At 42.2% G+C, this 26038-nt stretch overlaps 1 protein-coding gene across 8 annotated transcripts in view; it reads left to right on the forward strand.

The window, feature by feature from the left end:
* Positions 1-881: 881 nt before the first annotated feature.
* The window catches only part of EYA1 (EYA transcriptional coactivator and phosphatase 1), a 142737-nt gene continuing 117580 nt past the window's right edge, over positions 882-26038 (forward strand). For 4 of the 8 annotated variants that reach the window (XM_080938653.1, XM_080938661.1, XM_080938656.1 and 1 more), the window contains exons 1-2: positions 6086-6313; positions 7813-7940. In XM_080938653.1, coding sequence (XP_080794779.1) covers positions 7817-7940 — 124 coding nt within the window. In that variant the 5' untranslated portion in view covers positions 6086-6313; positions 7813-7816. Of the gene's footprint in view, positions 1087-6066; positions 6314-7812; positions 7941-26038 lie in introns of those variants that run through there. The other 4 variants (XM_080938655.1, XM_080938658.1, XM_080938659.1 and 1 more) reach the window with 4 other exon arrangements.

The following is a 26038-nucleotide window of genomic DNA, read 5'->3' on the forward strand; positions in this document are numbered from 1 at the left end:
AGACTAAACGAATCTCTTCTCAAGACCCATTTAAAAATGTTAATGGTGAAATATTATCTGGGTCCTAGCCAAAAAACTGAAGCCTTTGGCCTCCTAGCAACCCTTGCAGAATCCTCAGCCAGACTTTCATTGTTAAGCTGCTAATAGCTAACACGTTTGCCATTCTCCCTCTACTTCATAGAAGCAGCTTTTTTCCCATCATCTCCAGACCTGTAAATAGGTAGGTACTTTAGGAAAAAAAAATGTGAAAAGTATCCTAAGTTTCGGGTCCTCAAAAGAAAAAAAAAAAGTATTGAAAAAGTGTAAAAGATAACGTGTAACTACTCCCCAAAGATCTTAATTGGGAGCTACTGGCACGGGAGGATGTGTGTGTGTGTTGACAGAGGTTCCCACAAGTTCTTCCCCCACAGCTGTTTATTCAGATATCACGGGGCGCGTCATTTACATAATAAATTTTTTTTTTTAAAGCAGCGAGGTTGAGTCAGACCAAGCTCTGCTCCTCTCAATTGTTGCATTTAAACCAATAAGGTTAGGACAAGAGACTAGCTGTGGTTTGCGTTGCAAAAACAAAACAAAACAAAAAGCCCCGAGGCTTCGTGGGCAGACCTACAAGGCTGCGCAAACAAATCGTGGAGGGGTGGGGGGGGGGTGAGATTGTGCCGTTTCTTTGTCTAGGCGTCTCAGATGCTATCTGCCGCTGCCGTTCGCTGGGGCGCAAAGCCGTTCCCAAACAGACCGCGGCGAGCTGATGGCTCCGAGCTTGCGGCGAGGTAGCGAGTGTGCAGGGCCACTTCCGACTGGGAGCCTTCCTGTGGCGCTGCGCCGTGGCGGGGTCCTTCCTGGGGAAGGCGATCGTGCTCAGTCGCTCGGCAGCCCGAGACTGCAGCAGCGCCCGGGCGCTGTCCCCGGAAGCCGGGCAATCCCCGGCCTCCGCGCTCCGCTGCCAGCCGCGACGCTGCGCCTCTGAGAGCTCCCGGGGTCTCCGCGTTCCTGCCCAGCAGCCGAACTATGTCAGGAATGGAGGTCTACTAACGCGGAAAACTCAAGGAGCACACGAAACCGGTGGACGCAGCAGATGTGAGCGCTGTAAGTACAAGCTGGCGTTTGGAAAAACTGTAATGACTAGGAACAACTGTCCGGTGGGCAAGCCCGAGATAGCCTGAGTGCTTTTATTACTGCTCTGGTTTGTTTTCAAAGAAAAAAAAAAAGTACCGTGGCTTGGGGGAAAGAAACAACACTTTGTTCCTGGGACTTTAGTAGCCACGGGGTTCCGTCATAAAAGTGTAATCTTTACCCTCCAAATCAACGGAGCCATTAGGATCATTAAAGGATCGTTGCAAATTAAGTACTTTTGTTAGGGTCTTTATGAATAAGTAGAACGCGATGTTCTCGGACGGGGGTGTGTGCTACTTCATATCTTTTCGTAAGTGCTGCACTAGCCCCAGAATATTATTGAGTGGTATCGAGCAAGATTATATCCATACATAGACCTATAGGTACTAAAGGTTTACTTAGCGGGTATATATTACACGGATGGCTTTTTCTACGGCTAGGTTGATGAATGAGAAAAGGTTTCCCACGGAAAACTCAGCAGATGAACAACGAACTGATAGCCATGTTTTCAAGAAGGACGCCTTTTTGTTCCAAAGCAAATTTACCCGAGACTATATTAAGCGGGCTCATCTTCAGTATGCGATATAATAAGCCCCGTAATCCGTTCCTCTCTGGCCCTTTTTGTGATTTGAGTGTGCTCTTGGGAGCTAAACTCCAGAGTTTGAAACTTTCGAAAATTCCTGTAAAAGCACTGCCCTTCGAAATCAGTATTTGAATGGCTAACAACTCATAGTCTACACTTCTTGGGAGAAGTTTTGAAGACAATTAAAACATAACATTTGCAAGAATTCAATAAATTCTGAACTGTCACTGAGTTTAGACAAGTGTTTTTAAGTTTCATTTCTTAAGATGGCCAGGGGTATAGAAACTTGGAATCATGGTGTGTAGGTTTTGAAGTTAGCTTTCAGGGAAGACTTTATTTTATGCTTGTGAGAGTCTTTTTAGAGACTCCGTTTGGAGTTTGGGGACATGCACACAGGAATAGTCATGCCTTCCTAGGATCAAACGGTTGATATTTGACTTTCTGGATGCTTGAGTTCTCCTAAGGCCCGAAGTGTTTAGTAAGTAAGCAACTACGTTGCATTTTTCAGTCTTTGAAAACGCTTTGTGGTGACAGACATAGAAATCTAATTGAGCCACCGTTCAGTTCAGCTTTTAAGTGCCAGATGAAGTCAGCTGCTTCGTGACTTTCACAGGCGTGATAAATGATTTTTGAAAAAGAAAATTTCCACTGGAGTGTGAAAATGTATTTCCTAAGAATACAATGGGAAGAAAAGAGTTCCTTGCAGCGGGAACAAAATCTCTTTTATCAGATAACCAAATGTATTTCAGTCAACATTGTCAATAAATGCTGGTTTTGAAAACAGTCTTTTCCTTAATTTAAGGCTGAAGACAGGAATGATGTGTTCAAAACACTTGTTTATTTTTGGTTTCAGAAGGATTATGTTCTCTTGGTTTCTTTAAAGGTGAAAATGCAAAAAGCAATGTGGACATTAAGATGATATCACTAGCATTTGAGCATTTAGTTTATGAAAGCTTTGATTAGAAAATACAGTGTTAACATGTGACAAACATTTACCTCTTCTTAGAAGGTCTTTCCCACTCTAGGGTGAGGTTTTATTTTTAAGACTTGAGGTTTATATTACAACACAGAGACCTGGAAATTCGGACAGAGGAGAAATGTGGCAAGACTGTACTCTACGTAAGAAGCAGCCTTATGGGGAAGCCACTCTTTGCCCCTGTAAAATACATGCTGATTAGAAAATGACCATTGTCTTTCAAATTGGGGAGCAGGCAGGTTGATCTGTGTCGGACAAAAACCCAGCTTGCCTGCCAGCTCTACTTAGATGTGTGTTCACTTCTTTCACGTTGAAAATTTATTTTCGGTTCGGAAAAAAAGAAAGTTTTAAATTATAGTCATTTTATAAAAATTGCTTCTAGCAAGCAAAAAGGCCCACGGAAACCCCATAATTTTAGACAAGTCCCTCCGTTTTATTTGCTCCGTGCTGCTGGGAATTAGAATCTCTTTCCATGTACAGTTTGCTTTGCACAGGATATTATTAACTTTTGGCTTCATACATGATCTGTCAGATGCTTTTGATTGGTGATTTAGCAAAGTATAATAAACAGGGCAAAAGTCATGGATTTTGCTCTGTACCCTGAGCTCCGTGGTAGGGAAAGTGTGATAAAATGTGTACCTTAAGTCTTGTTTGATGATCTCTCAAAGCACTCTGGCCTTCTGGAAATCATTTCTGGGGTTGAAGAGCATGGTATTAGCAGATTTAATGTGGCTGTTCAGTGGATTGACGAAGTACTATGTGAGGTTTAACAAAATGAGGGAGACAAATTGAACATCAACAAAAGTTACATCTGTGAAGAATTATAAATTTAATTAGAAAAAAAAGAGGCAAACTTAAAAGACCTCATTAACTAATCAGAAGTCATAGTTACTAGTGTGAGAGTCTTGATTTAAATTCTCAGGAGCTCTGTTATCTTCTTTCTTTCTCTTTTCACATGCCTGGCAACATGCTTCAACTGCGTGGATTCTACCTGAATGGTGTTTTAAAAAAGCATCAAAGTGAATGACTTAGTTGTGCTAGGAGATGATCATTCATAATAAAACACGTATTCATTTTGGATTCCTGAGCCTATTGGAATTAAAAATAGCAGATTAGAAGTTAACAGGGATTATATTAACTTTACAGAGAAAACAAGAAAAATGTACTGAGTATCTAGCAGAACATTTTTTTAGAAACCACAAACTCCCCTTATTTTGAATAAAAATATCCTTTATTAATTAATTTTTGAGACACACCTTGGTTTTAGAGCCTTAAATAATAATAATAATAATAATAATAATAATAATAATAATAATAATAATAATAATAATAATAATAATAAAGCTTCTACAGACATTTTCAAACACGGGAGGAAATGTCCAGCCATCAGAAGGGTGTCCTTTTAGATGCCATCAGAAGAGTAAGGACGTCTCCCTGCCACACTGTAACCTTGCACTGCACATAAAAAACTAAAAGCATGTGAAGTGTAGCATTTTGTAAACTGTAACTAATTTCACTCACATCTGTGTCTAATTGTTGTCTGCATTCGCATTCTTGAGAGTAGATTTATTTTTCCTGGACCACGATGTGGGTTCAGCTGACCAGCCTAAGTGAGGATTAGTTGTTTTAAAGTTATTTTGATTAAAGAGTCATTTTTAAATACAGTAACACACAACACATGGTTTAAATAATCCCTGAGACACAAAAGAATATATCTGAAGTACTCTTAATGAGAGGGGGATCATGGGGACGGACTTTTCAAAAACTGCTCTCTGAAAATACAGTAGAAGCCAGGCTGCCAGCAGGAAACTAGCTTTTTGTTTTTTCAATAACAAAATTCGTTAGAATACTCTCATTTGTAGACTCTTTGTTTCGTTTTTTTTTTTTTTAATTGCCAAATGTGATGTTTTTACCAAACTGAGAAACGGTAGGCTTTAAACTTCAAATATGAATCCAATGAAACTTTTAAAGTTTACAATGAAATACAAGTTCTATTTTCAAGATTAGGTGTTCTGGCTGATTTTCTAATGGGGATGCATTTTAACATCGAGCAGTAAGTACGCTTTAACGCGCTCGTATGTAATTAACCCAGCAGAGTTCTTAAAATGAAGTCCGTTCTCACCTATAATTTATTCCAGGTGTATAAAAGCCGGAGAATTTTATCCTTGAGATATATTGCTGCAGTTTCTAAAGAAAACCGCTTATTCTCGCATGGGAATATTAATTTTATAAAATGACAGAAAGGTGCTTTGTCAAACAATGGCCATCTGCAGTCAGTAACTTCAGTCACTCAAGCGTCTTAAAGAATTGTTTTTGTCTCGCACGTAGAAAACACATGCCTAGAAGGTTCGAGTAACATTATCCCAAGACGTTAGAGCTTAATGATGCGTTATTCTTGCTAGAAAGGTCGTGTTTCTTAATTTCATAAATCATAATTAAAAACTAGCAGGACTCAGCAGAAGATGCTTAGGTGGATGACTTTAATGTCATTTGAGACGCCGCAGCTCCCATCCCTCCTCTGCGGCCTTAATTGATGTCAGTTCAGGGTGAATGGAAATGTGCATCAAAGATTTGGAGTTCGGTGCCATTTCAGAAGTTAGGCAGTGTTCCTGCCTGCCCGCCCGCCCAAGCTTGGGTGGGAGTTTGTAAGCAGGCAGTAGCCTGGTTCACCTGAACCTGATTACCTGCTGTCCCTTCACAACTGCCTCTGGAGAGCATCACCTAGTGCTATTTTAAATTAGTGGAGCTGTGCAGCAAAATGGCTCAGTTCAAATTTATCTGGAAACAAAACTAAACATGCAGGCTGACTGGGCTGGTGAATTGAGTACTCAAATATGCATTCTTCTAAAGTCTAAAAGGTGGGATGAGCTTGTGTGCGTACACACACACACACACACACACACACACACACACACACACACTTGTCCAGCATAGCTGAATAAAAATACTCACTGTTTTTTTTTTTTTTTTCCCTTGGCATAGTTGAATGAGGGCCGGGGACTTTGGGTGTGAAAGCCTGCCTTTGCTTTGTTTCTTGAGCACAAGCGTTGCCTGAAGCTGTTTCATTGAAGGCTAAATGACAAATAGGTACCTGGGAGAAAAACCATCCTGATAAGGATAAGACACAGTGAGAAGGCTGAGGGGGCGGGCGGGCGCTGTAAGTTCAGCTGGCCAGAGCTGATACTGGGGGATTATTGCCCCAACTACTGCTGCTGCTAAACACACTCATTTGTTAATAGCTTTTTCTTCTTCCGAAGCACCTTTCCCGAGCTGCTGGGGCGAGATTGCTTTGCGTGTTGACTGGGGGAGGGGTAATCCGTTTGCAGCTGTCATAGGCCAGTGATGAATCACGAGCCGTCATTTGACTGCCTTCCCCTCCTGACAAGGGGAGGGAGGAGGACAGACCTGCAGGAAGAAACAACAGTTGAGCCCACCACTTAAAGACACCATGCCTCTCCTGGCTGCAGTACCCTCCCTTTTCTCGTTTGGTTAAAAGTGAGCCTGGTGGGGTTCTGCCATGTGCTCTATGTGATCAAGAGCTGACCGGGAAGCACAGTTAACAACCACTTCTGATTTCTACCCCGGCCACAGGTGCAAACGTCTCACACCAGTTCCGATGTTGCTCTTTCCTCCAGTTGCAGGTAAGGATTTCGTTGATACTCAACACTTTTTTTTTTTTTTTTTTTTGTAGCTTACCTTTCTGTGACCCTGATCTATTTTTATCTAGTATTCCTTAATTACTTCTATTAATAGCAACAGGCTGGGTTGAGAACGACTTACTAATTTGTGTGTGTTTGTGTGTGCGTGTGCACATGGGTACATGGGTACTTGTAAAAAATAATTACGTATGAGGGAAAGGCATAAGAGTCATGATCTGAGGCGGATGCTGTCTGTTGTTAGGAAAACTGAATGTAGAATGATAATTGATTAGGAATCACTGGGTTTGAAATGATTTCTTATTTGAGTTCAGATGCTCTGAGGAAGTAAAATGGCTCATGTTAAGCTATTTTACAACTGATGTCCCCTAGACATAGATCAAAATGGCCCAGGTGAGATAAGAAGTAAAGATTATCAACAGTTCATGTGTGACATTAACCCCGAGGCCCTGGAAAAAATCCGATTTCAGGATATAGCCATTGGGCCTTAGACTAAAAGTTTGTGCCATCAGAAAATGAAGTTGTCCCTAAGCATCTAATTAGTGACTTTAAATAGTTTCACTGTTCATAAGCAAGAGTGGCACACATGAGTTCTGAAATTGTCACTATGACTCCTTGCTGTTGGGTCCTACCGCAGAAGTAACTGGCAAACTTAGGACCATCCGGGAGACGCTGACCTGTTTTAAATATGGTGATGGTGCAAAGTTAAGCATTGCACGGAATTGCCATTTTTCCCCTAAGTGACAGCTGAGGTGCTCCGAGCGCTAATGGTCCCACGGTCGTCTGAGCTGCTGGCCTTATCCGTTTTCAGTTGGCTACGGTGTGTGTAATCCACAAAGCAAACAAGTAAGCCGACTTCATAGTGTTTTAATGCTGCATTTGTTTCAGGGGAAACAGAACAATTAAGTAGTAAGCCAGAGTAAACATGATCATCAGGACAATCTCATTCCCTGTCACTGGGCAGGAGGTCTCAAGTGTTTTATTTGGTTTGGAGACCCATTAAATAGCAACTGGGTGTTAGATTATGAAGGGAGTACCCAGTGCTAATTTATTAGATAAAGCAGATTGTTCAGAATAGTGATTTGTCTCTATTCCACGTGTTTATGTATTTGCTTTTTCTTTTAGGAAAATAATGCTCTGGGGTTCTGTGTTACTATAATTGTGACTGCATGTTTTTCTCTGAATGTTAAAACCAATGCCATTGTCTGACATTAGCTTACGACTTATATTATCCAAGAGGGGGGAAAGATTTTAAAAACTGCATGTAAAACATTGGCTACACAGGACGAGCGACGCCTCTTAGTAACACACATGATGAAAGGGCTGGAGGCAGAGGCAAGGTGAACTATTACTGGTGTAGGAAAGTAGATACAATGGGACTGTTGTGTTTGGGTATTTCAAAGGAGGTGTCAAGTCGTTAGCACATTAAATAGCGGTGTTATGAATTTGGTACATCTGTCAAACGGAAAGCTTCTTGTCTTTAGGTCTATGGAAATGCAGGATCTAACCAGCCCGCATAGCCGACTGAGTGGTAGTAACGAATCCCCCAGTGGTCCCAAACTCGATAGCTCTCATATAAATAGTACTTCCATGACTCCCAATGGCACTGAAGGTGAGTGTCCAGTCTCTTGTTGCTCCGCCCTTGTCTCTTCCTTAGTGTCTGCTCTCTGCCTGTGAGCCCTGTCCTCAGATCCACCAGAATGTCCCTTCACTTCTAAGTGATTTGACTTAATCTGTGCTCTCCTTTGAGTCTCCCATATTACTAGATTGTCACATTCTGTAGATTGTTTTTAGTTTATAAGTGTGTAAGACATATATATGCATATGTATTGGAATATACACATGTGTCTACACATAATACTTTTAAATTTGAATGTTTCTTCTTGCTGCTCTACCTATTCCCATCATGGCATTATTTCACGCCATTTTTCTATGTAACTACTGAAAATTTGGAATCACTTCATTTTCTTTTCTATTTTGTTAGCAGATACAACAAAAAATTTTAAATGTCAGCACTGAACTGGATTATGTCTTAAATTAGCGAAACAGTTTTTGTGTTTAGTATGCCTGTGGCTTTGGCCACTATAGTCTAAACAGAAAAAAACTAAAACTTAATACCTATGAAGTATGCAAGCCTATTTGGCAAGTGTGCATAACATTTTTCACTTTCTTGGAGATAGAGTCGAATAATTTAAACATCGTGCTATAATTATTTTAATGCAATTAGTACATACGAATGTTCATGTAGATTGTATGTAAATAGACACATTTACTTCAATCCATACATGTTTTATTCAAAGTATAGAAGGTTTGCATGTACTCATTACTGTTTGTTATGCACAACCACTTGGGGCTATGTATATTTTATAACTCAGATGTGTAGGAGGATTTGCTGCCCATTTTTGTTACATTAATTTCAGCTGGAACCTGTGGGAAAGCTCCCACTCATGTTGGTGGTCACATACTTGTTATTAAGCCTCAGGATGGTAATGGAGTCATTAAGTAAGTTTTATTAGAAGTTTAATGGGTCATTTGTATTAGGATTCCATTTATAGACAGACCATTACATATCAGTTCCCCAATCGACATGATCGTTTGTCTCAGCTTTAAAAAAAAAAAACAAGCATAATTAACTTATGTATCATTTTGTAAATTATGTAAACATCGTCAGTTGGGTGCAGTCTTTGGGTATGTGTGGGGGAAAGCCTTTTAAAATGTGGAAAGCTAAGGAATTCATGACAAAGCACAGAAATCATTTATTTTGGAGTTATGTTTTGGTTTTTATGCCAACAGTAATTACTTTTATCTACAACTGCTCTGTGGCTTTCTTTACAAGTAAGTATGCTGCTGTCCCGTGTTTATGGAGGACGGCTGTTGGGGAAGGAGACGCTTTGTGCTGAGTTAGCAAGCCAGCGAATCTCTGGAGAAGGCACCTTTTCCTTCATCTAAATTGTCAAACGGAATTCGGTGTTTAAGCAGCGGTTACAGAGTTTGTACGGTAAAAGCAGGCAGTCAGTTCCATTCCTGCCTGAATCTGTCATCCTATTTAAAAGTCTGAGAGCACGGAGAAGCCCACTGCAGGGTCAGGCTTAGATGGGCCCCGTAGATTGTCAGGGTGCTATGCAGCCAGAGAGAAGCTGTAGGTAGAAACCTAACATGGTCACGTCAATAAAAAGATAGCCACTTAAGTAAGGAGGGCTACTGTCAAAGTAGCCTATCAAACTACTCTGATTCATCAGATGAACTAATTTATATGAGGAGAAGGAATTAAAAAGAATAACTCTTTGTATCTGATACAGGGAAAGAGGGATAAGAAGTTTTTTCTCTTTTTGGTGCATTTCTGACAAGCCAGCTTCTGTTTAAGCGGGGTCCACGTATCTGTGAGGCGTTGCCTTCGATGGTTTGTGGGAATGAGATGTGGTTTGATTTTAAAGAAAATATAGAGCAATAACATATTTCTAAGTATTTAGGTTTCATATCATGATATCCCACCCATATTTGTGAATACATCCTATTTTGTAATACTTTTACATAATTAAAATTAGCTTGGAGTAATTAAATATTCTAGACACACTTTTATGATTGCTTTTGAAACATTCAGTTTGTGAGCTAGTTAGAAATAAGTTCTCCTTCCCTTCCTGCCTTCTGTCTTCATTCGTTCATTCATTCATTCATTTTTCTTCTTTGATTTTTTTTTTTTTTTTTGAGACCTGGTTTCACTTCGCAGCTTTAGCTGTTCACTGTATAGAGCGGGCTGGCCTTGGACTCAAAGATCTCCATCTGCCTCTTTGCCTCCTGAGTGCTGGAACTAAAGGCACCCATTCACCACCCCTGCTTCTTAGAAGTAACTTCTTCTACTAAAGCAAACCAAGCAAACAACAACAAAGTTAGCTGTGCAGACTCTGATGTTGAGCTCTGAGCCAGCTCCAGGAGGCTAGGGTCAGGAGGATCAGTTGGGAGTTCGAAGGTAGCTTCAACCTTGGAAGTGGGATTGACACTGGCATAGGACTGCAGGAGGTCCTGTCTCGATGAATTAAAAACACCAAACACCCTTGACTGTGTTGGGTCTTGGAAACGGAACTTTCAAGGCTGGGTTTCTAGGGAGTGTGTAATTATTCGCCAAACCCCACTTTCAGGTTTCCTGTACTGGTGTGCTTACAGAGGGGTAGGAGGAGGGACTCTGGGGGATCAGAAGCAAAGAGAGAAGGTCTCCCTAGAAATTATCCAGAGCGCTAAAGGAATATCTTTGTCCGTGTACTGAAAAGTTTAGAGTATTTTCTTAGCATAGAGCTTAGGATAATGGTTGTGGATTTTATTTACGATCTGTTCTATGACTTTAGCCACAGACATATCGCAATATTCTAGATTATTAAGTTTCTGGATCAATTTATCATGTTCCTTTTCTGTTCCATCTTATTCCTGTTTATTTCCTCTCAGCCAGCACCTCAGGAATTGTGCTTAAAATTAGTAAATTTATTAACATCTGGCAAGCTTCCCTAGGACATAGTCATTACAGATTTTCCTATTCCTTCTTTGGGATACGATTTAGTTTAAAATCTGAAGTGTTTATCGGTGAATTTGAGGATAGGAAGGAAAGAGAAAAATTCATTAGAACTAGCCATTAAGGGGCTGGAGTGGTTTGGAGCACTGTCTGTCCTTCCAAAGGACCATCGTTCAACTCTTAACACCTACCTAGTACTTCAGAAGTGTCTGTAACTCACACCAATGCACACAAATTAAATAAATTATTAACAAAAACCAAACTTGTTATCGAATAACATCCCCCATCATCCCATAGTAAATACTTCAATTCTGTGTATACACCCCACACACCCCAACACACCACATATACCCCATCTACCCCCACAAGCCCCCATACATACACATCCCAACACAATTTGTACATCCCATACACACACATACACACCACCCCCCACACACCACACTACACACACACACACACACACACACACACCCCAAAGTATTTAAATGACTTCCCAAAGTCCAATTGAAAATAATTCCAGTTCTACTGAAATTAACTTAATGTTCAGCAGAACATCTATGTCATTTACAGTCGGCGTTGGCTGAATGTATGTGGGTTATCCTCTCTAACTCGGAGCCAGTTTCTGAACTTCCTGCCATCACTTGTCCATATCATGAGGCTAAGAAAACAGAAAATCTCCTCTATGAATAACCATAGCTTCATCCTAAGAACAAACAAGAAGGAAATAAAATGGAGAAGCAGAGACTATTAAGTTTCTTCTGGAGTCCGCTGCCAAATTATTGTAGGACTCAGTGTGTGTACTTCCAGACTTATAGGCTAGTGCCTGTTGTCATGGCTCACATGAAGGATAAGGACAGAAACACCCAGGCTCCAGAGCTGTGCTTTTTACTTTTCCAAACACAGTGTTCTTGAGTTGTAATAATTGATGGTTGCATGTTTGAGAACTTTAGCGCCTTTTTTTTTTTTTTTTTTTTTTAATGCCAACATCTCTGGTTCTTGTTGCAACCCAGCTTCTACAGCTTTGAGATGTAGAACACAAGTAAGTAATTGTAGTTCATCCAGTGGTAACATCAGAGAATGCTGGCTTGGTTGACAGTGGGAAAGAAAGCACCTTTGGAAGAGACGGGTTTCCAAGGCAGTCAGTGAATATCTCAGTGTCTGTTGACCAGGTTAATGCTGGAGACACTATGGAATGGTTAAAAGAGCAACCCATGATCCTGAACCTTCTCCCCTAGTCCTCTGAATGTCTTCTAAGGTACAATGGGAAAGACATTTCTTATCAGAGACATTCAGATATCACCTCCCTTCACACATAGCAAATACTCAGTTCTCAGTATGCACACACACACTCACATATACACACACACACTCACATATACACACACACACTCACATTCACACACACACATTCACACACACACATACACTTATTCACACACACATACACACACATACACACTCACACACAAACCATGACAGATATTTAAGTGCAACAGCCTAAGTGGAAACAGTCCCAACTTAATCAAAAACTATTATTAATTAAATGATCATTCAACCTTCCATGTAGTTTACAGTTGGCTTTGGCAGAATTGACGTGATTTGCCTGTTGTTATTTTGAGAGCATGCTTCTAAAGAACTCGGCTTTTGGATTAAAGTTAGCTGAGTAGCAAAAAGTCCAGTGTGAAAGAAAGGGGGCTTTCTGGTGTAGGAGGGGATAGTCAGAGCCTTGTGTTGGTATCAAGGTGTGAGAAGCCTTTGCACACTGCTCTCCTTGTGGGGGACTCAAAGCTATAGCAGTAAAGGGACTTTATTTACACACCTAATTAGAGCCTTGTTTGCAAAGCAGTTTTTTGTTTTTTCTGATTGTCTTAAATTCGCAGGAGTCTGAGATTGATGAGCTCTAAACTGCCAATTTGAGTGTTTGTTTTTGGATGTATGGGGTTGGGAAAAGGCTCACAAAGAGGGGGAGGTAGCTTGAGAAGGCTCAGGCCTGAAATTTGCAGTTTTTAAATGATGCAAAAGTTAGTGCTGGAATTCTCTGCCATTCATTGCAGAAATTCCTACAGTAATTTGAATAGTAATTTTGAATTGGCGTATCAGATTTCCTGGATTGTGGTCTTGAATTAGGTGGCTAAATCGTCTGCATTTTAAACTTTTTCAGTTGTGTTTTGCATATTTTAGGGTGGTAGGTTGATACAATTATCCACATCTATGTTACCAGAATCTATTTTAAGGCAATTTTGTAATTTCTACGAAATTTAGAATACTTGCAAATTATTGGAACGAGTTTTCTTCCTTAGATATTTTAGTAAAATCTAGCTCCGGCTGCTGAGATTGCCTTTACTGTGTTGTTTACAGGAAGTCTCTCGGCGAAGTGAATGTGTATAGTTAGGGTCTGAGGCTGCTTTTTACTGGCAATATTTACGTATCTGTGGTCGAATATTCTGATGTCAATAGAAGCATGTTAATCTAATATTACTCCTGTTTATGTTCTATACATAACTCAGTTTCTGGAAGATTAAGGAACACTATGAGGAAAGGCATTCCTAAAGAAAATTTTTAGGGGTTTGTTGATGGCCACAAAAATTGGCTTCTTAGAAATTACTCTGAAGCGAAACCTAGGAAGGAATAAAATTATTAGTCAGAATTTCATGTTTCATATACATGCCAATGATTCTCACATGCCTGTTAATAATGACAACAGCTGTTTAAGAATTACTTGTTGGTCGTTGCACTGACTGGTTGCCTCCTCGTGTTTTAGGAAATCTTCAGGAACATCCCTGGAGGAGGAAGGTTAGGAGCGTGGGTTTGAACCCTAGAGGCATAGAGTACCAGCTGGAGGACCTGGGGCAGATGGGCTGCCATGTGGCTCCATTTTCTCCTCAGTGCAGCGAGGAGACCTACAGACCTCACTTGCCATGAGCATGTAATGCAAACCTTGTGGCATATTTGGAATTTAGCGAGCAAGAACTTACTGTATCTATTAATATTAACTGCCGGGCCATATGTAAACAATAGTCACTTCTATGGTATGATTCCTGTTTTACAAAGAAAGCTGTAAAAAGTTAGATGCCAAGTTTCGAGGCACACAGCTTTTAATGGGCACCACTAAGATCGGCACTGGTGTCTGAAAAGCTGTGGGCAGTACCCAAGGCCCAGGGTTTTGGAATGAATGCCCTTCCTCGTCTATGAATGTCTCTCAGTACCTACATCCTACGTATCTGAGCCACCGCCCATGCTAGGGCCCTCAGCATGGAGGATGTCACTGAGCGGGGCACACAGGCTGAGGGCCGTGACTTCGATAGAACACGGACTTCAGGATATGGTGCCTGCAGTTTTGTGTGTGAGATTGTGTAAAAGAGTGCTTCTGTGTCCACACATGCCCCGCATATTGCTTCAATTGCTCAACTTTGGGGGAGCTGACTCTAACTAGTTTTCAAAGCTTTCGCCTTAATTACAATTCTGTCTGCCAGCCCCTGCTTGCTTTAAGCCTCTTGGAGATGAAAAGGAGAATCATCTCTGCTTCTCATCACAATGGCCATCATTATACGCACATTTGTGAAATTCAAAAAACATTTTTTGCTACTGCCCAGAGTAAATACCTTCTACTTCGGGAAATATTTTTTCAGTGGGTAGAGATGTGGATGGTCCTGTCTCTTTTGGCTCTGACAATCAGCCATGGGTGATTAAATGTGGGCCAGTTGGGAGGAAACAGTCTGTTTTCACCTGTCACCTGTTAATAAACTAGCCCTATTGTAGTAATTGTAGTAAACCCAGGGATTCTGACAGTTGTTGCCGGAAGTCGGCCCAGGGTAGCCACCGGAAGTCGGCCCAGGGTTTTCAGGCACTTTGGCTGCTTGGTAATGTTGACTAGATTCAACTATGTTCAGTTCTTTTGTTGCTTATAGAGGAGAGCTCTGGGACATCTCTAACCTGTTTCTTCTGTATAAACAAAGGTGTATTTGCCCCCAAACATCTTGACTTCTGGGAGAAAACTTCCTTCAAGGAAGACATGAACTTTTAGGCAAGTCCCTGCCTGTTTTAAGGGATTCTTGATTTCTTATGCCGTCCCATGGTGCCTTGGTGGTGAGCAGCAGGAAGGGACAAAGGTTGCCTCTTCTCCATTCCTCTCAGAGCTTGCAGCTTTACAAAGAGGGTCTGAGTTAGGAAAAGCTAACTGAGGATTCATATGCAACTTTAGTAGGACCTTAAATGAGTATAAGTGAAAATGTACTATGATTATGTTTGTGGCAATTTGCTGACACTGCAGATTCTCCCTTCCTCCCTTCCTTGCTTTTAGTTTTATTTCATGTCTTCACTATCCATTGCGCGCGCGCGCGCGCGCACACACACACACACACACACACACACACACACAAAAGGTAGTGAGCTCAGCCAGCACTAGCAGTCCACAGAGGAGGATGTTTTTCTGTTCTCCATAATAGACATTAGGGACATTTCACCCACATAGAATGAAACGAAGTCTGAACTGTTTACCAATATTACCGTTGTGTTTATCAGTGCTAAGTGAGATTTTGAAAGGAAAAACCATGAGCTGAACCGACTAGGCTCTTCACACTTTGTAACTGTATGACCCTCTCTGCATATTTAGTCAGTTCGTCCTCCAACTAACTTTTAAGTCGGGGCTCATGCACCAGGTCTTAAGGTAGTTAGTAACTGATGTGACTCACACAGCACATGGGCTGGGTTAGAGGAGATATTAGCCTGCTGGGCCTGCCTCAGCCCTTCCACTCTTGTTCTCTGAAACCTGAGCTTCACATAGCATTGCTCCAGTCCCTAGGTGACAAACTTTGTGCCCACTGAGGTTCTTTACCCGCCTGAAGACTTTTTATATCACCTTACCTAATAGTATGGCCAAGGCAAAAGGTTTACAGTACCCACATACACTATTATTCTGCTGGTGGAGCCCCGGGCTCCTTGAAAGCAGGGCAGACTTGTTTACTGTCATGGTGTCCTACATCTGGCAGCTTTGGAACAGGTATTTGCTGAATGAATGTCCTTGCTACTAGGTAAATCATGTAAATGAGGCATTACAGTAGCTGGGCACCCATTCACATTACTTCTAACACGTCAGCGATTCAGGGAACGATGTAGAGCTTCGTTTGTGACTCGCCAGGAAGTGCTCCTCTTCATGGACCAGTTTACAAAGACGTCTCGTCACAAGTTGGTCTGTCCAGCGAACGGCCGAAGTGAACGTCATCCTGGCTTTGGATGTGAGCGACAGTAGCCAATCTGCACTGGGCCCTTACTGTTTTACGAGTAGAACTATTGGACTTTGAACTTCAGCAGTGATACAAAGCCGCTCCCACCTAGCATGAGAAAACTGAGTGGTAGGGTGATTTGTAAGGTAAACATGGGCTCGGCATTGGCAAAATATGGCTGGAGTAATTGGAGGAAAAATTTTTAAGGTAGGGAGCAGTTGGAGTCGTAATACGGTCCCATGAAATGTAAAGAGTATGTGTTCTCTCTCTCTCTCCCTCTGCCCCCCCCCCCGTGTGTGTGTGTGTGTGTGTGTGTGTGTGTGAGTGTGTGTGTGTGAGTGTGTGTGTGTGAGTGTGTGTGTGTGAGTGTGTGTGAGTGTGTGTGTGTGTGTGTGTGTGAGTGTGATAAGTAAACAGCACATAGTGCAGAGAAATGAGGCTGAACAGAAGATGCAGCTTCTGCAGCCCAGGCTCAGAGCCTCGGCAGGTAAATGGAAGTGTGACCACTGGGGTTGTGTTTTAACCGATGAATGCAGGAGTGTGAGCAGTGAGAAAGGACGGCCCATTTACCGGAAGCCAGGCCACTCATTCCCGTGTATTACCTCAGCACCAGTTTCCTATTGGCCCTGAGATGGGGAGGGAGGGGACAAGAGTCATCTTCAAAAAGGAAAGAAGGTGAGGTAGTGCCTTTTACAGGCAGACTAGTTGGGGCTCCAAGTCACAAATGTGGGTCTTTTTTTTTTTTTTTTTTAACTTTTTTTTAAATTGGATATTCTCTGCATTTACATTTCAGGTATCATTTCCTTTCTCCCAATTTCCTCCCCCTCCCCTCCCACTGCCTACATGAAGGTGCTCCCTGTCCCATCCACCCTCTCCCAATTCAGCACAATGGTGGTCCCCTACCCTGGGAAAACGAGTCTTCCCTGGACCAAAGGCCTCTCCTCCCATTGATGCCGGAGAATGCCATTCTCTGCTGCATATGCAGCTGGAGCCATGGGTCTCTCCATGCAAGCTCATTGGTTGGTGCTTTAGTCCCTGGAAGCTCTGGTGGGTTTGGTTAGTTGATAATTTTGTTCTTCCCATGGGGTTGTAGACCCTTTCAGCTCCTTCAGCCCTTTCTCCTTCATTGGGGTCCCCGTGTTCAGTCTAAAGATTAACTGCAAGCATCCTCCTCTGTATCAGTATGACTCTGGCAGAGCCTCTGAGGAGGCATCCATATCAGGTTCCTGCCAGTAAGCACTACTTGGCATCAGCAATAGTGCTTGTGTTTAGTGGCTGCATATGGGATGGATTCCCAGGTGAGGCAGTCTCTGGATGATCTTTTCTCCAATCCCTGCTCCTCTATTTGTCCCTTTATTTCCTCCTATGTGTGTTTTGTTCTTCCTTTTAAGGAGGACCGAGGCATCCACTTTCTGGCCTTCTCTGTGAGCTTCATAAGTTCTGTGCATTGTTTCTTGGGTATTCTGAGACAAAGGTGGGTCTCAAGAGGCCACAGACCAGGATGGAGAAGGGGCCCTGAGGGCAGTCAGTGTTCAGCAAGCTAATGCAACTTTGATTCAGACCTGTGCAATCAAGGTGATAATGGTACCGGCAGAGAGTGCCTCAGTAGGCAGACAGAAGGCAGTCTGACTCTAAGAACGTGCTTCTGTTCGTTGGATAGCCTTGTTACTTTTAAGCCCTGCTGTGTAGCGGGGATTACCCATTTACTCTTGAGGGAGAGACTAATTAAGAGAATGATTACTGGCATCTGCTACATGCTCAAGGCATTAGTACCTGCTATGAAAAAATGATGAATGTTGTCTTTTAAAGAAGCATGTCCTTTGAAACTGGCACAGCAGTGTCTCCATAGAATGGGGTGCGTGTCTGTACTCTGGGCGTTTGGTATCACTCAACTGCTTTTGCAGGTACTCAGAGTACTTGATATACTTAATAATACTCAGTTAATACTAAGTGTCAGTAAGGGGGCTATCTAGGTGCTCCTGGGGTTTAGTAAAAGACAGGAAACGGGGTACTAATCATTTGGTGGCTTGATTGCATGTTGGGCAAATAAACCATGCTTCCATATTGATATGATTGAGTTTCTGAGTCTGAGCCAGATCATCTGCTTCCAATCTTCAAACACTGGTTGATTTTACCATCTGCTAATTTGCAACATACAGTGATACAGTTCTCCTCGGTGCCATGGTGTTCTCAGACTGGCCTGTTCAGTGCCACCTTTGGATTATCTCTATATAGAGGAGCCGTCCAGGATGAGAAAGCTCTACTTGAGAAACATTAAACCCTTCAGCAGGTTTATGGAAGAGAAATTAACTGCAACAGTGAGAAACCAGCCGTGTGACCTCTCTGGCTGTTAGTGAATATCTTTAGGCTGCAATTTTCACATCTTTGAAAGGATGCAAGTATAATGCATGCCCTTTAAGCTTGCCATGGGGGAGTAAGGGAGCTATTGCTGGCTCATAAATGCTTGGTACGTACGGCCACACAAGAGGTGCTTAACACATAACAACTTTGTAGTGAGTTATTACTCCTTCATTTTAAAAGCTACACAAGGCATTGCTTATGTCAGAAATGGAGACTGCTGTATTGCTAAATTCTTAGCATGTGGTGTTTTCTTTTTTACCTCCGTGTTACGTTTCCCTCATAGCAAGCTAAAGGGAATATTTAGCTCGAACTTTGGTTTCTAAAGGCTGGTGTCTGTTGGAAATCATTGAAGGGCACATTTAAAACCTGTACCTTTCAATCTGGATAATTTTACTGAAAAGAAGAAAGAGCCATAAACAAACATGGATGCTAATGATGTGAATGAGGAAATGTTTAGACGAAATCTTTGACATATGCAACTTATTTGAGGATAGATGAAAAACGAGATTTCTTCATCTTTTATTTATTTATTTATTTATTTATTTATTTATTTATTTATTTATTTATTTTTGAGGGCAGACATAGGGAAGCTTAGCAGCCTCCTAGCTCTATCAGCAGAGCAGAGCAGTAAAAATATTAATTATATATTAATTATTGACTCCAAGTGGCAGGTTGTGGTGATTGACCTGGTGGTTCTCCCAGCCTTTCTACACTCTGGTAAACTTCAGGCAATATTGGGGACAGAAGGGAGAACAAAGTCTCTACTGTGCACAAAGCTTTGTGAAGGAACTCGGCAGTTCAAGAATATCAACTGGCTCTGAGTTCAGCTCATGGTCTCATTGAGGGAGAGACAAATTCTGACTTTTGGCAAAAACCTGAAAGGCAGCAATATTCCAAAATAGCTTTTGGAGACTAAGACGTTCAGCTCAGGATGCAGAGCTGGAGAACTGGGGTGAGACTAAGACCTTCAGCTCATGATGCAGAGCTGGAGAACTCGGGGTGAAGGTGAGAACATTGTTTTGTGTATGGAGCCAAATTTATGTATTTGGTGAGCACATTAGCAAGTCAGATGCAGGCTCTTCTGGTGTGAACGTCTGCTACATCTGTTCAAATTCGAAGCTTGTGTCTTTGGTTTCACAGCAGGTTTTGTGACTTTCTCCATCAGCAGATTAGAAAGAAGCTATCCTTGGGCTCTGAAATATTTTGGTGTCATAAAAAGGGCTTCATTCTCAGGAAGGTTAGGAACCACTGGTGTAAACAAAAGCTCTCAGAGTTCACAAGAAAGAGCTCTTCAGCTCGCTAGCTTCTGGCCAAGCTTCAAGGCAAGGTGGAATCTGAGCCGATTTCGGAAATGGGTAGAATTTGAATAGGTGGGGAAGAGCTGGAATGCATGCTAATGAGGGAGCACGGTGAACAAAGGCAGGATAGTTTTGGAGACTGGGAGAAGGTTGAGCTGAAGAAGGAATTGATGGGAGATAGGGTTGGGGGAGTCTCCTGAAGTCGGCTCCTGGAGGAATTTGAACTTCCTGGGCCAGTAGGAGAAGCCAGTGAATATTTTGAGAAAGGGACCAAGGCTGTGAACGTGCTTTGGGTAGTAGGCTGGCATCATTTTCAGGGAATGGATTGAGAACTGTGAGCTCAGGTATGGTCTCAATCTGTCCAGGCTTGTGATGTGTGGGAACCTGAGCCAGTGGGAGAAGAATGCTAACCATGAAAAGAAGCTAATTAGCATTGTGAAGGACCTTTCAAGGGAGTCTGCATTTACTGTCTGTCAGTCTGTCTGACATCTGTCTGTCTGTCTAGCAAGAGGGCCACCCAGCCTCAGCCTCTTCACAAGCCATTGCTCTGTTTCTGTGACTAACAGGTCTTTTAAGTTCCCTACCATTTCCTCGTGACCGTGTGTGTGTGTGTGTGTGTGTGTGTGTGTGTGTGTGTGTGTGTGTGTTGGCTACCTTTGCATTACTGTGACCAAATGCTTGACACACACAGCCGAATCTTTGAGGGAGGACGATTGCACTTTGGCTTTCAGTTTCAAAGGTTTCATTTTGTGGTCAGCTGGCTGCACCTACCTAAGCCTGAGGTAAAAGAGAGCGCCATTGTTGAAGGGCATGCATTCCACCTCAAAGTTATCCAGGTCACCGTGGTCCAGAGGCAGAAAAAAAGGGCCAGGTGATGAGGACTGTCTTTCCAGAGCAGACTCCTCGTTTCCTTCTTCATGCATCTAGGCCCCATTCCCACGTCGCACCACTTCCCAGTAGCGCTGCAGCGTTAATAAGACTAACAATGGACCGGTGCCTTGATTGGTCCGAGTCTCGGAGGCAGTCTTTTCCAGCTATTCGCGCAAATACCCACCCCTGAGCCTGGCAGACACTGCTTACCATGTATACTCCTAAGGTCAAGGTGTTAACATGGCTTGCTGTTCTTAAGGTTGCAGAAGCTGTGCTCTTTTTGAAGAGTCAATATTTCACCCCTCTTGGCAGACGGAGAAGATGATTTTAATATCTGGAGGGTGTCAAGGTGTAGTCTCAGTCCAATCACACAGAGGTGCTTCATTTCTGAGAGAGAATCGCCTGGAAGCAGAGCCTTGGGTTTATGTGCTTTTGAGTATGTGCTTTTTGGGAAAGAAAAATAGCATGGTAGGTTCATGTGGTTCAAAGATTTGTTTTAGAGTCAGGCATAGGAAATGTACATTTAGGAAGATTTTTCCACTTGCATTTACTGTGTAGCAGTTTTGTTCATTTTTACCACCTTTCATTTGGTGGCATTTGTTTCTTTTGGTACCATTTGGTACAATTTTTTCAAAAGCATACATTTTCACTTTTGCCTATGGTTTGAGGAACAGGGCTTTCGGTTGGATAAATGACGCCCTTGAACCTGAACCTTCACGTGGATGTGCTTGTGTCCTCTTTGATCTCTACAGCATCATTATTACCCAAGCTACGAGAATTTCTTCATTTACCTAAGTCAGGAAGAACAGGCTCCAAACAAACACAAACCCAGGGGCATCTTAAAATAATGCCCAAGTCGTACCCGATTTCAAATGGCACAGGTGTTGTCTGTGTCCTGCCCATGAGATACTTTGATGAGAGAACTTGCATATAAATTCCCAGAGTAATCACACAGGAGGGATAAAGGCTGTGTTAGAGTACAGTGATGGTGGTGTTTGTCTGAGCAGTGTGCCCAACGGTTTAACTTAAATGAAGCACGTCTTCAGGTAGATGCGCCTCCTAACTTGATCTGTTCTACGACTGGGTTCTGTGAGCCAGGCGTTGGCTTGAGTTGTGTCAAGAGAACAATTTAAAAATGTTTCTGCTGCTGTGAAAAAAAATTATCATATATCAAAATGGATAAGACTATGAGATATGAAGTAGGGTTGAAGTAGATATATATCCATATATATATATCCATATATATTCATATATATAATATATACCCATATATATTCAGATATATATAATATATACCCATATATATCCATATATATTCACATATATAATATATACCCATATATATCCATATATATTCACATATATAATATATACCCATATATATTGATATATATATTATATATATGCTTAAATATATATTTCCTGAAAGAGGCACAGACACAGGCTTTGAAGTTCAAAGAGAAACACTTATGCTTGTCATAGTCATATAATCTTCTTTAAGGATGGCCCAGTGGGATTTTTAAATGAACATTGAAGTGTATGACTCAGCCATGGAAAACTTACCCAATACTTCATGTGAGTTAAGAGGTGGGCAGAGCCAGGAGAAAGCACTGGCCACTGTGGTTTAAGTGTCTGTTTATAGAGGCACATGGGGCATGTGGTTCCTTCTTTATTGCACATAGGTCACAGTGTCACACAGAGTCAGGACAACTAGATGAAGCTGTACGCTTTGTAAGAGTCTAATACGTAACGGATAGAGAGCGAAAACTCCATCCTTGCTGTTGTGTGCCTCTGTACAGCCTAGTAACAGAGTATTGTACAAATCTAGGCCACTAAGATATATAATTGCCCACAGTTGAGAGGGTAGACCTTCGATCTTCCCACCTGTGGAGAGGCAGAGGGTAATTAGGAAGGAGAATGGCCATGAGGTTTAGAAAGCAGATGGAAAAGAAGACAGTGGTGGAAGCTGTAGGTTTGACCTGTCAGCCTTCTGTCGCTGTAATAAATTACCCGAGGTAACTAGGAAAAAAGGGATTTGGACTATGTATTGTATCCACGAACAGGTAGACACACTGGTTACCCCCCCCCTCAATTTTTGGAGACAGAGCCAGAGTGTTATGCATGCTGGGCTAGTGCTCCACTGGTGCTCCATCAGTGCTTTCCAGGTTCTGGTCAGCGGAAGGGCATCTCCACACAGTTGGAACGTGTGGTATGGGAAAATCATTCATCTTGTGGTGGGGACATGGAAAAATACAAAGAGTAACAAAATTAAAAGTTTCACAGCCTTAGGAACATACAGAGGACACAATGTCTCTGCACCAATCTCCGAGGCACACTCAAGTCCAAGCCCTAGTGCTAATAAGCTGAGAAGTGACGGAGCATGAGAAATCCAACCAGAAGGGACACATCCGGTTTTTGTGGACACAAAAGCGGAGGCTTCTTCTGAGGGAGGTGGTGGTGTGCTTGCTCAGGTCATGAGTCAGGTTTTAACCAGACGGTTTGTTTCTATGACAACGTTGTGTGTATATGGATAGAGATTGAGGGGCTGTCTATATAAAAATCTTTTTTTCTAAAAAAAAAAAAAAAAAAAAAAATGACAACAGATGCTGGCGAGGCTGTGGAGAAATAGGAACACTTCTCCACTGTTGGTGGGGATCCAAGCTAATACAACCACTCTGGAAATCAGTCTGGCGATACCTCAGAAAATTGGATATAGTACTACCTGAAGACCCAGCTATTCCACTTCTGGGCATATACTCCAGAGACACTTTAATACACAACAAAGATATATGCACCACAATGTTCATAGTGGCTCTATTTATAATAGCCAGAAGCTGGAAGGAACCCAGATGCCCTTCAGAAGATGAATGGATACAAAAATTGTGGTACATTTACACAATGGAATACTACCCAGCCACCAGAAACAATGACTTAACCAAATTCTTAAGAAAATGGCTGCATCTAGAGAATATCATCCTGAGTGAGATAACCCAGTCACAAAAGAACAGACATATTATGCAGTCACTGATATTGGGATGCTAACCCCAGAGGCTTGCACTCCCCCAGAAACAACTCACAGACTGTATGAAGTCCAAGAAATAAAGAAAACAATATATATATATATATATTTACAAAACAAGAAGACTTTGACTATTTCCATGTTGCGTTTTGTTTTGCATGTACTTTACACTCATGGTAACTATTAGATTTTCAATGCATACTGTCAAGCCCTTGAAAAAATCAAGTACTGACTAAAAAATATATTCACATAGTTTTATGTAAAAATTATTTTAATATCTGAAAAAACAGTACTGACAAAAATGTATAATTTTAAGCAAAAAAGTACATTTATTTTTGTTTTGTAAAATAAAGTCGTTTAAAAAAAGAATGTAAAAAAAAAGGTATGAATGGTAAGAAAAATTACTGTGAAGGAAAATGGAGTGACGTGGGAAGGAGATAGAATTATGGATTTGTAGGATAGACAAAGGCAAGATAATATAGCAGGAAATATAATAATAGTAATAATAATAATAATAATAATAATAATAATGGCAAGGTAATAAAGTGTTCTGTTCTGAGCTGAGCCCTGCACACAGCACTTCAGGGAGTCCTGCCCATGCTCCTGTGTAGATGAGAAGCTGCTTTGTGGGAAGCGAAGCTCCTGTGAAGACAAGCAATGGAGTCACTGCAAAGGAAGCCAGGAAGAGAGACCCGAGGAGTAGCTGGTGCACCAAACCATTCCTGACCAACTGAAATTAATTGGCGGTCATGTTGCAGGAAGAGGAAGAAATTAGTGCAGCTTCAGTATTCCCTACCCAGTAGTCGGTCGGGACGCGTGGGCGGGGACAGGTCTGCGGACTGAGGAGCATGGGAAAGAGTCAGTTGACAAGAAATGGAAAACAGAGACTGTCCCATGATGGGTTTATCTCAAGGGACTGAAGAAAAGGCCGTTTAAGTGGAAGCCTGTTAACTGGCCCTGTTCTGTCTGCTCACTGTGCAGAGCAGCTTGGCTGAGGAATGGGCAATGCCAAGTAGCCCATCCTGTGATTAGGTTTGATAAAATCTCACCAGGGAGCTTGAGACAGCACGGCACAGAGTGGAGCCTTGACAGGCAGGCCCTGGGTGCCGTATGGCCACTGTGAGGCTGACAAGGTTGGGGGGGCTGGCAGGGTGTGTGTGCGGAAAGACTGCTGTCTTGATGTGTGTTCTCAGCAAGTCGGTGGGGAGGGATGCTTCCTGGAGGTGATGCAGCTTCAGTCAGACTTGAATGAATGCAGTTGGGAGGAAGGAAACATGGGAGGCTGAGGATGGTCAAACTGGGTTCCTCAGGTCCCCCTGCGTCTGCTCATGCCGACAGAAGAAGTTCATTCAGTAAGATCGGTTAGAGACTGACTGGTGAGAGGGGCTGGGGAGGACGGAGGATTCAGGACTGATGCCCATCCAGCCTGATGTCCTCCCACCACATCCACGAGCTTTTCTGAGCAAGTCCGTCGAAGCACAGGCCGGCACGGGTCCAGCAGGCAGAGCTGCCCTTTGGGATGGAGCTCACAGACAGGAGAATTACCAAGTGGACTGAACACTAATCCCGTTGCCCTGCTCGTTTGGAGATGCGTTTTTCTCGACCATAACACTTAAAGTTCATCCAGAAGTCGACGAACCTGGAATTACGGTGCAGGGCCTGGTTGGCAGACTGCTATCATCCCACCATGTAGCGGGGTCTGATAGTCAAGGGTCCCCACTTACAGTGTAAAAGGAGGGGTTTTTGTTTTCCTGGGTCAGCTCACTTTGTAAAGAACGGTAGAATTTCCACATTTATTCTGACACTCCTGGTCACTGCTAACCCACACACCATCTATCCCCTGCTGGCCTGCTTCTTCAGGAGAAACACACTGACAACAGTCATGTCCAAGGCACTGGCTTTCCTAATGTAATCATGATGTGATCATACCTCCTCGACTTATTCCTAAAATACCTTGCTTAATTTGATTTGACATTCCTTAGGGAAGGCCCATTGGTTGATTTTTTTTTTTTTTTTTTTTTTCCTGTTAGATCCTCACATTTCTTTTGGCAGCATAAACTTGACTTTAATCTGGGGCTGCTGCTAGATTTCAGCAGTGTTTTCTGTACCTTCAAAAATGCCTTTGGAGTCAGGTATGTAGTTCCATGGCAGTGTATTTTCCTAGCCTGCAACTCAACCGTGGGAGAAAAATATTTTAATTTTTCGTGCTTAAAGAGATGCCATAAGATGGGAGAGAGTGATTACAAAGTTCCTCCCTGGACCCAGGGTACTGCTGAAATGATTGTAATCTTTATCTTTCTTTACTCTCAACTGAGTGTCTAAGACCCAGGAACAGAGAAAGTGAGGTGCCTAACATTAAGTACCTTATTCTGGGTTTGATTCTTGGTGGTAGAGCAAGTTTGAAGTACTATTAGTTATAAACGGTGACTTTCAGCC

Source organism: Micromys minutus (genome assembly GCF_963924665.1).
Source record: "Micromys minutus genome assembly, chromosome: 26".
NCBI classification, from domain to species: domain Eukaryota; kingdom Metazoa; phylum Chordata; class Mammalia; order Rodentia; family Muridae; genus Micromys; species Micromys minutus.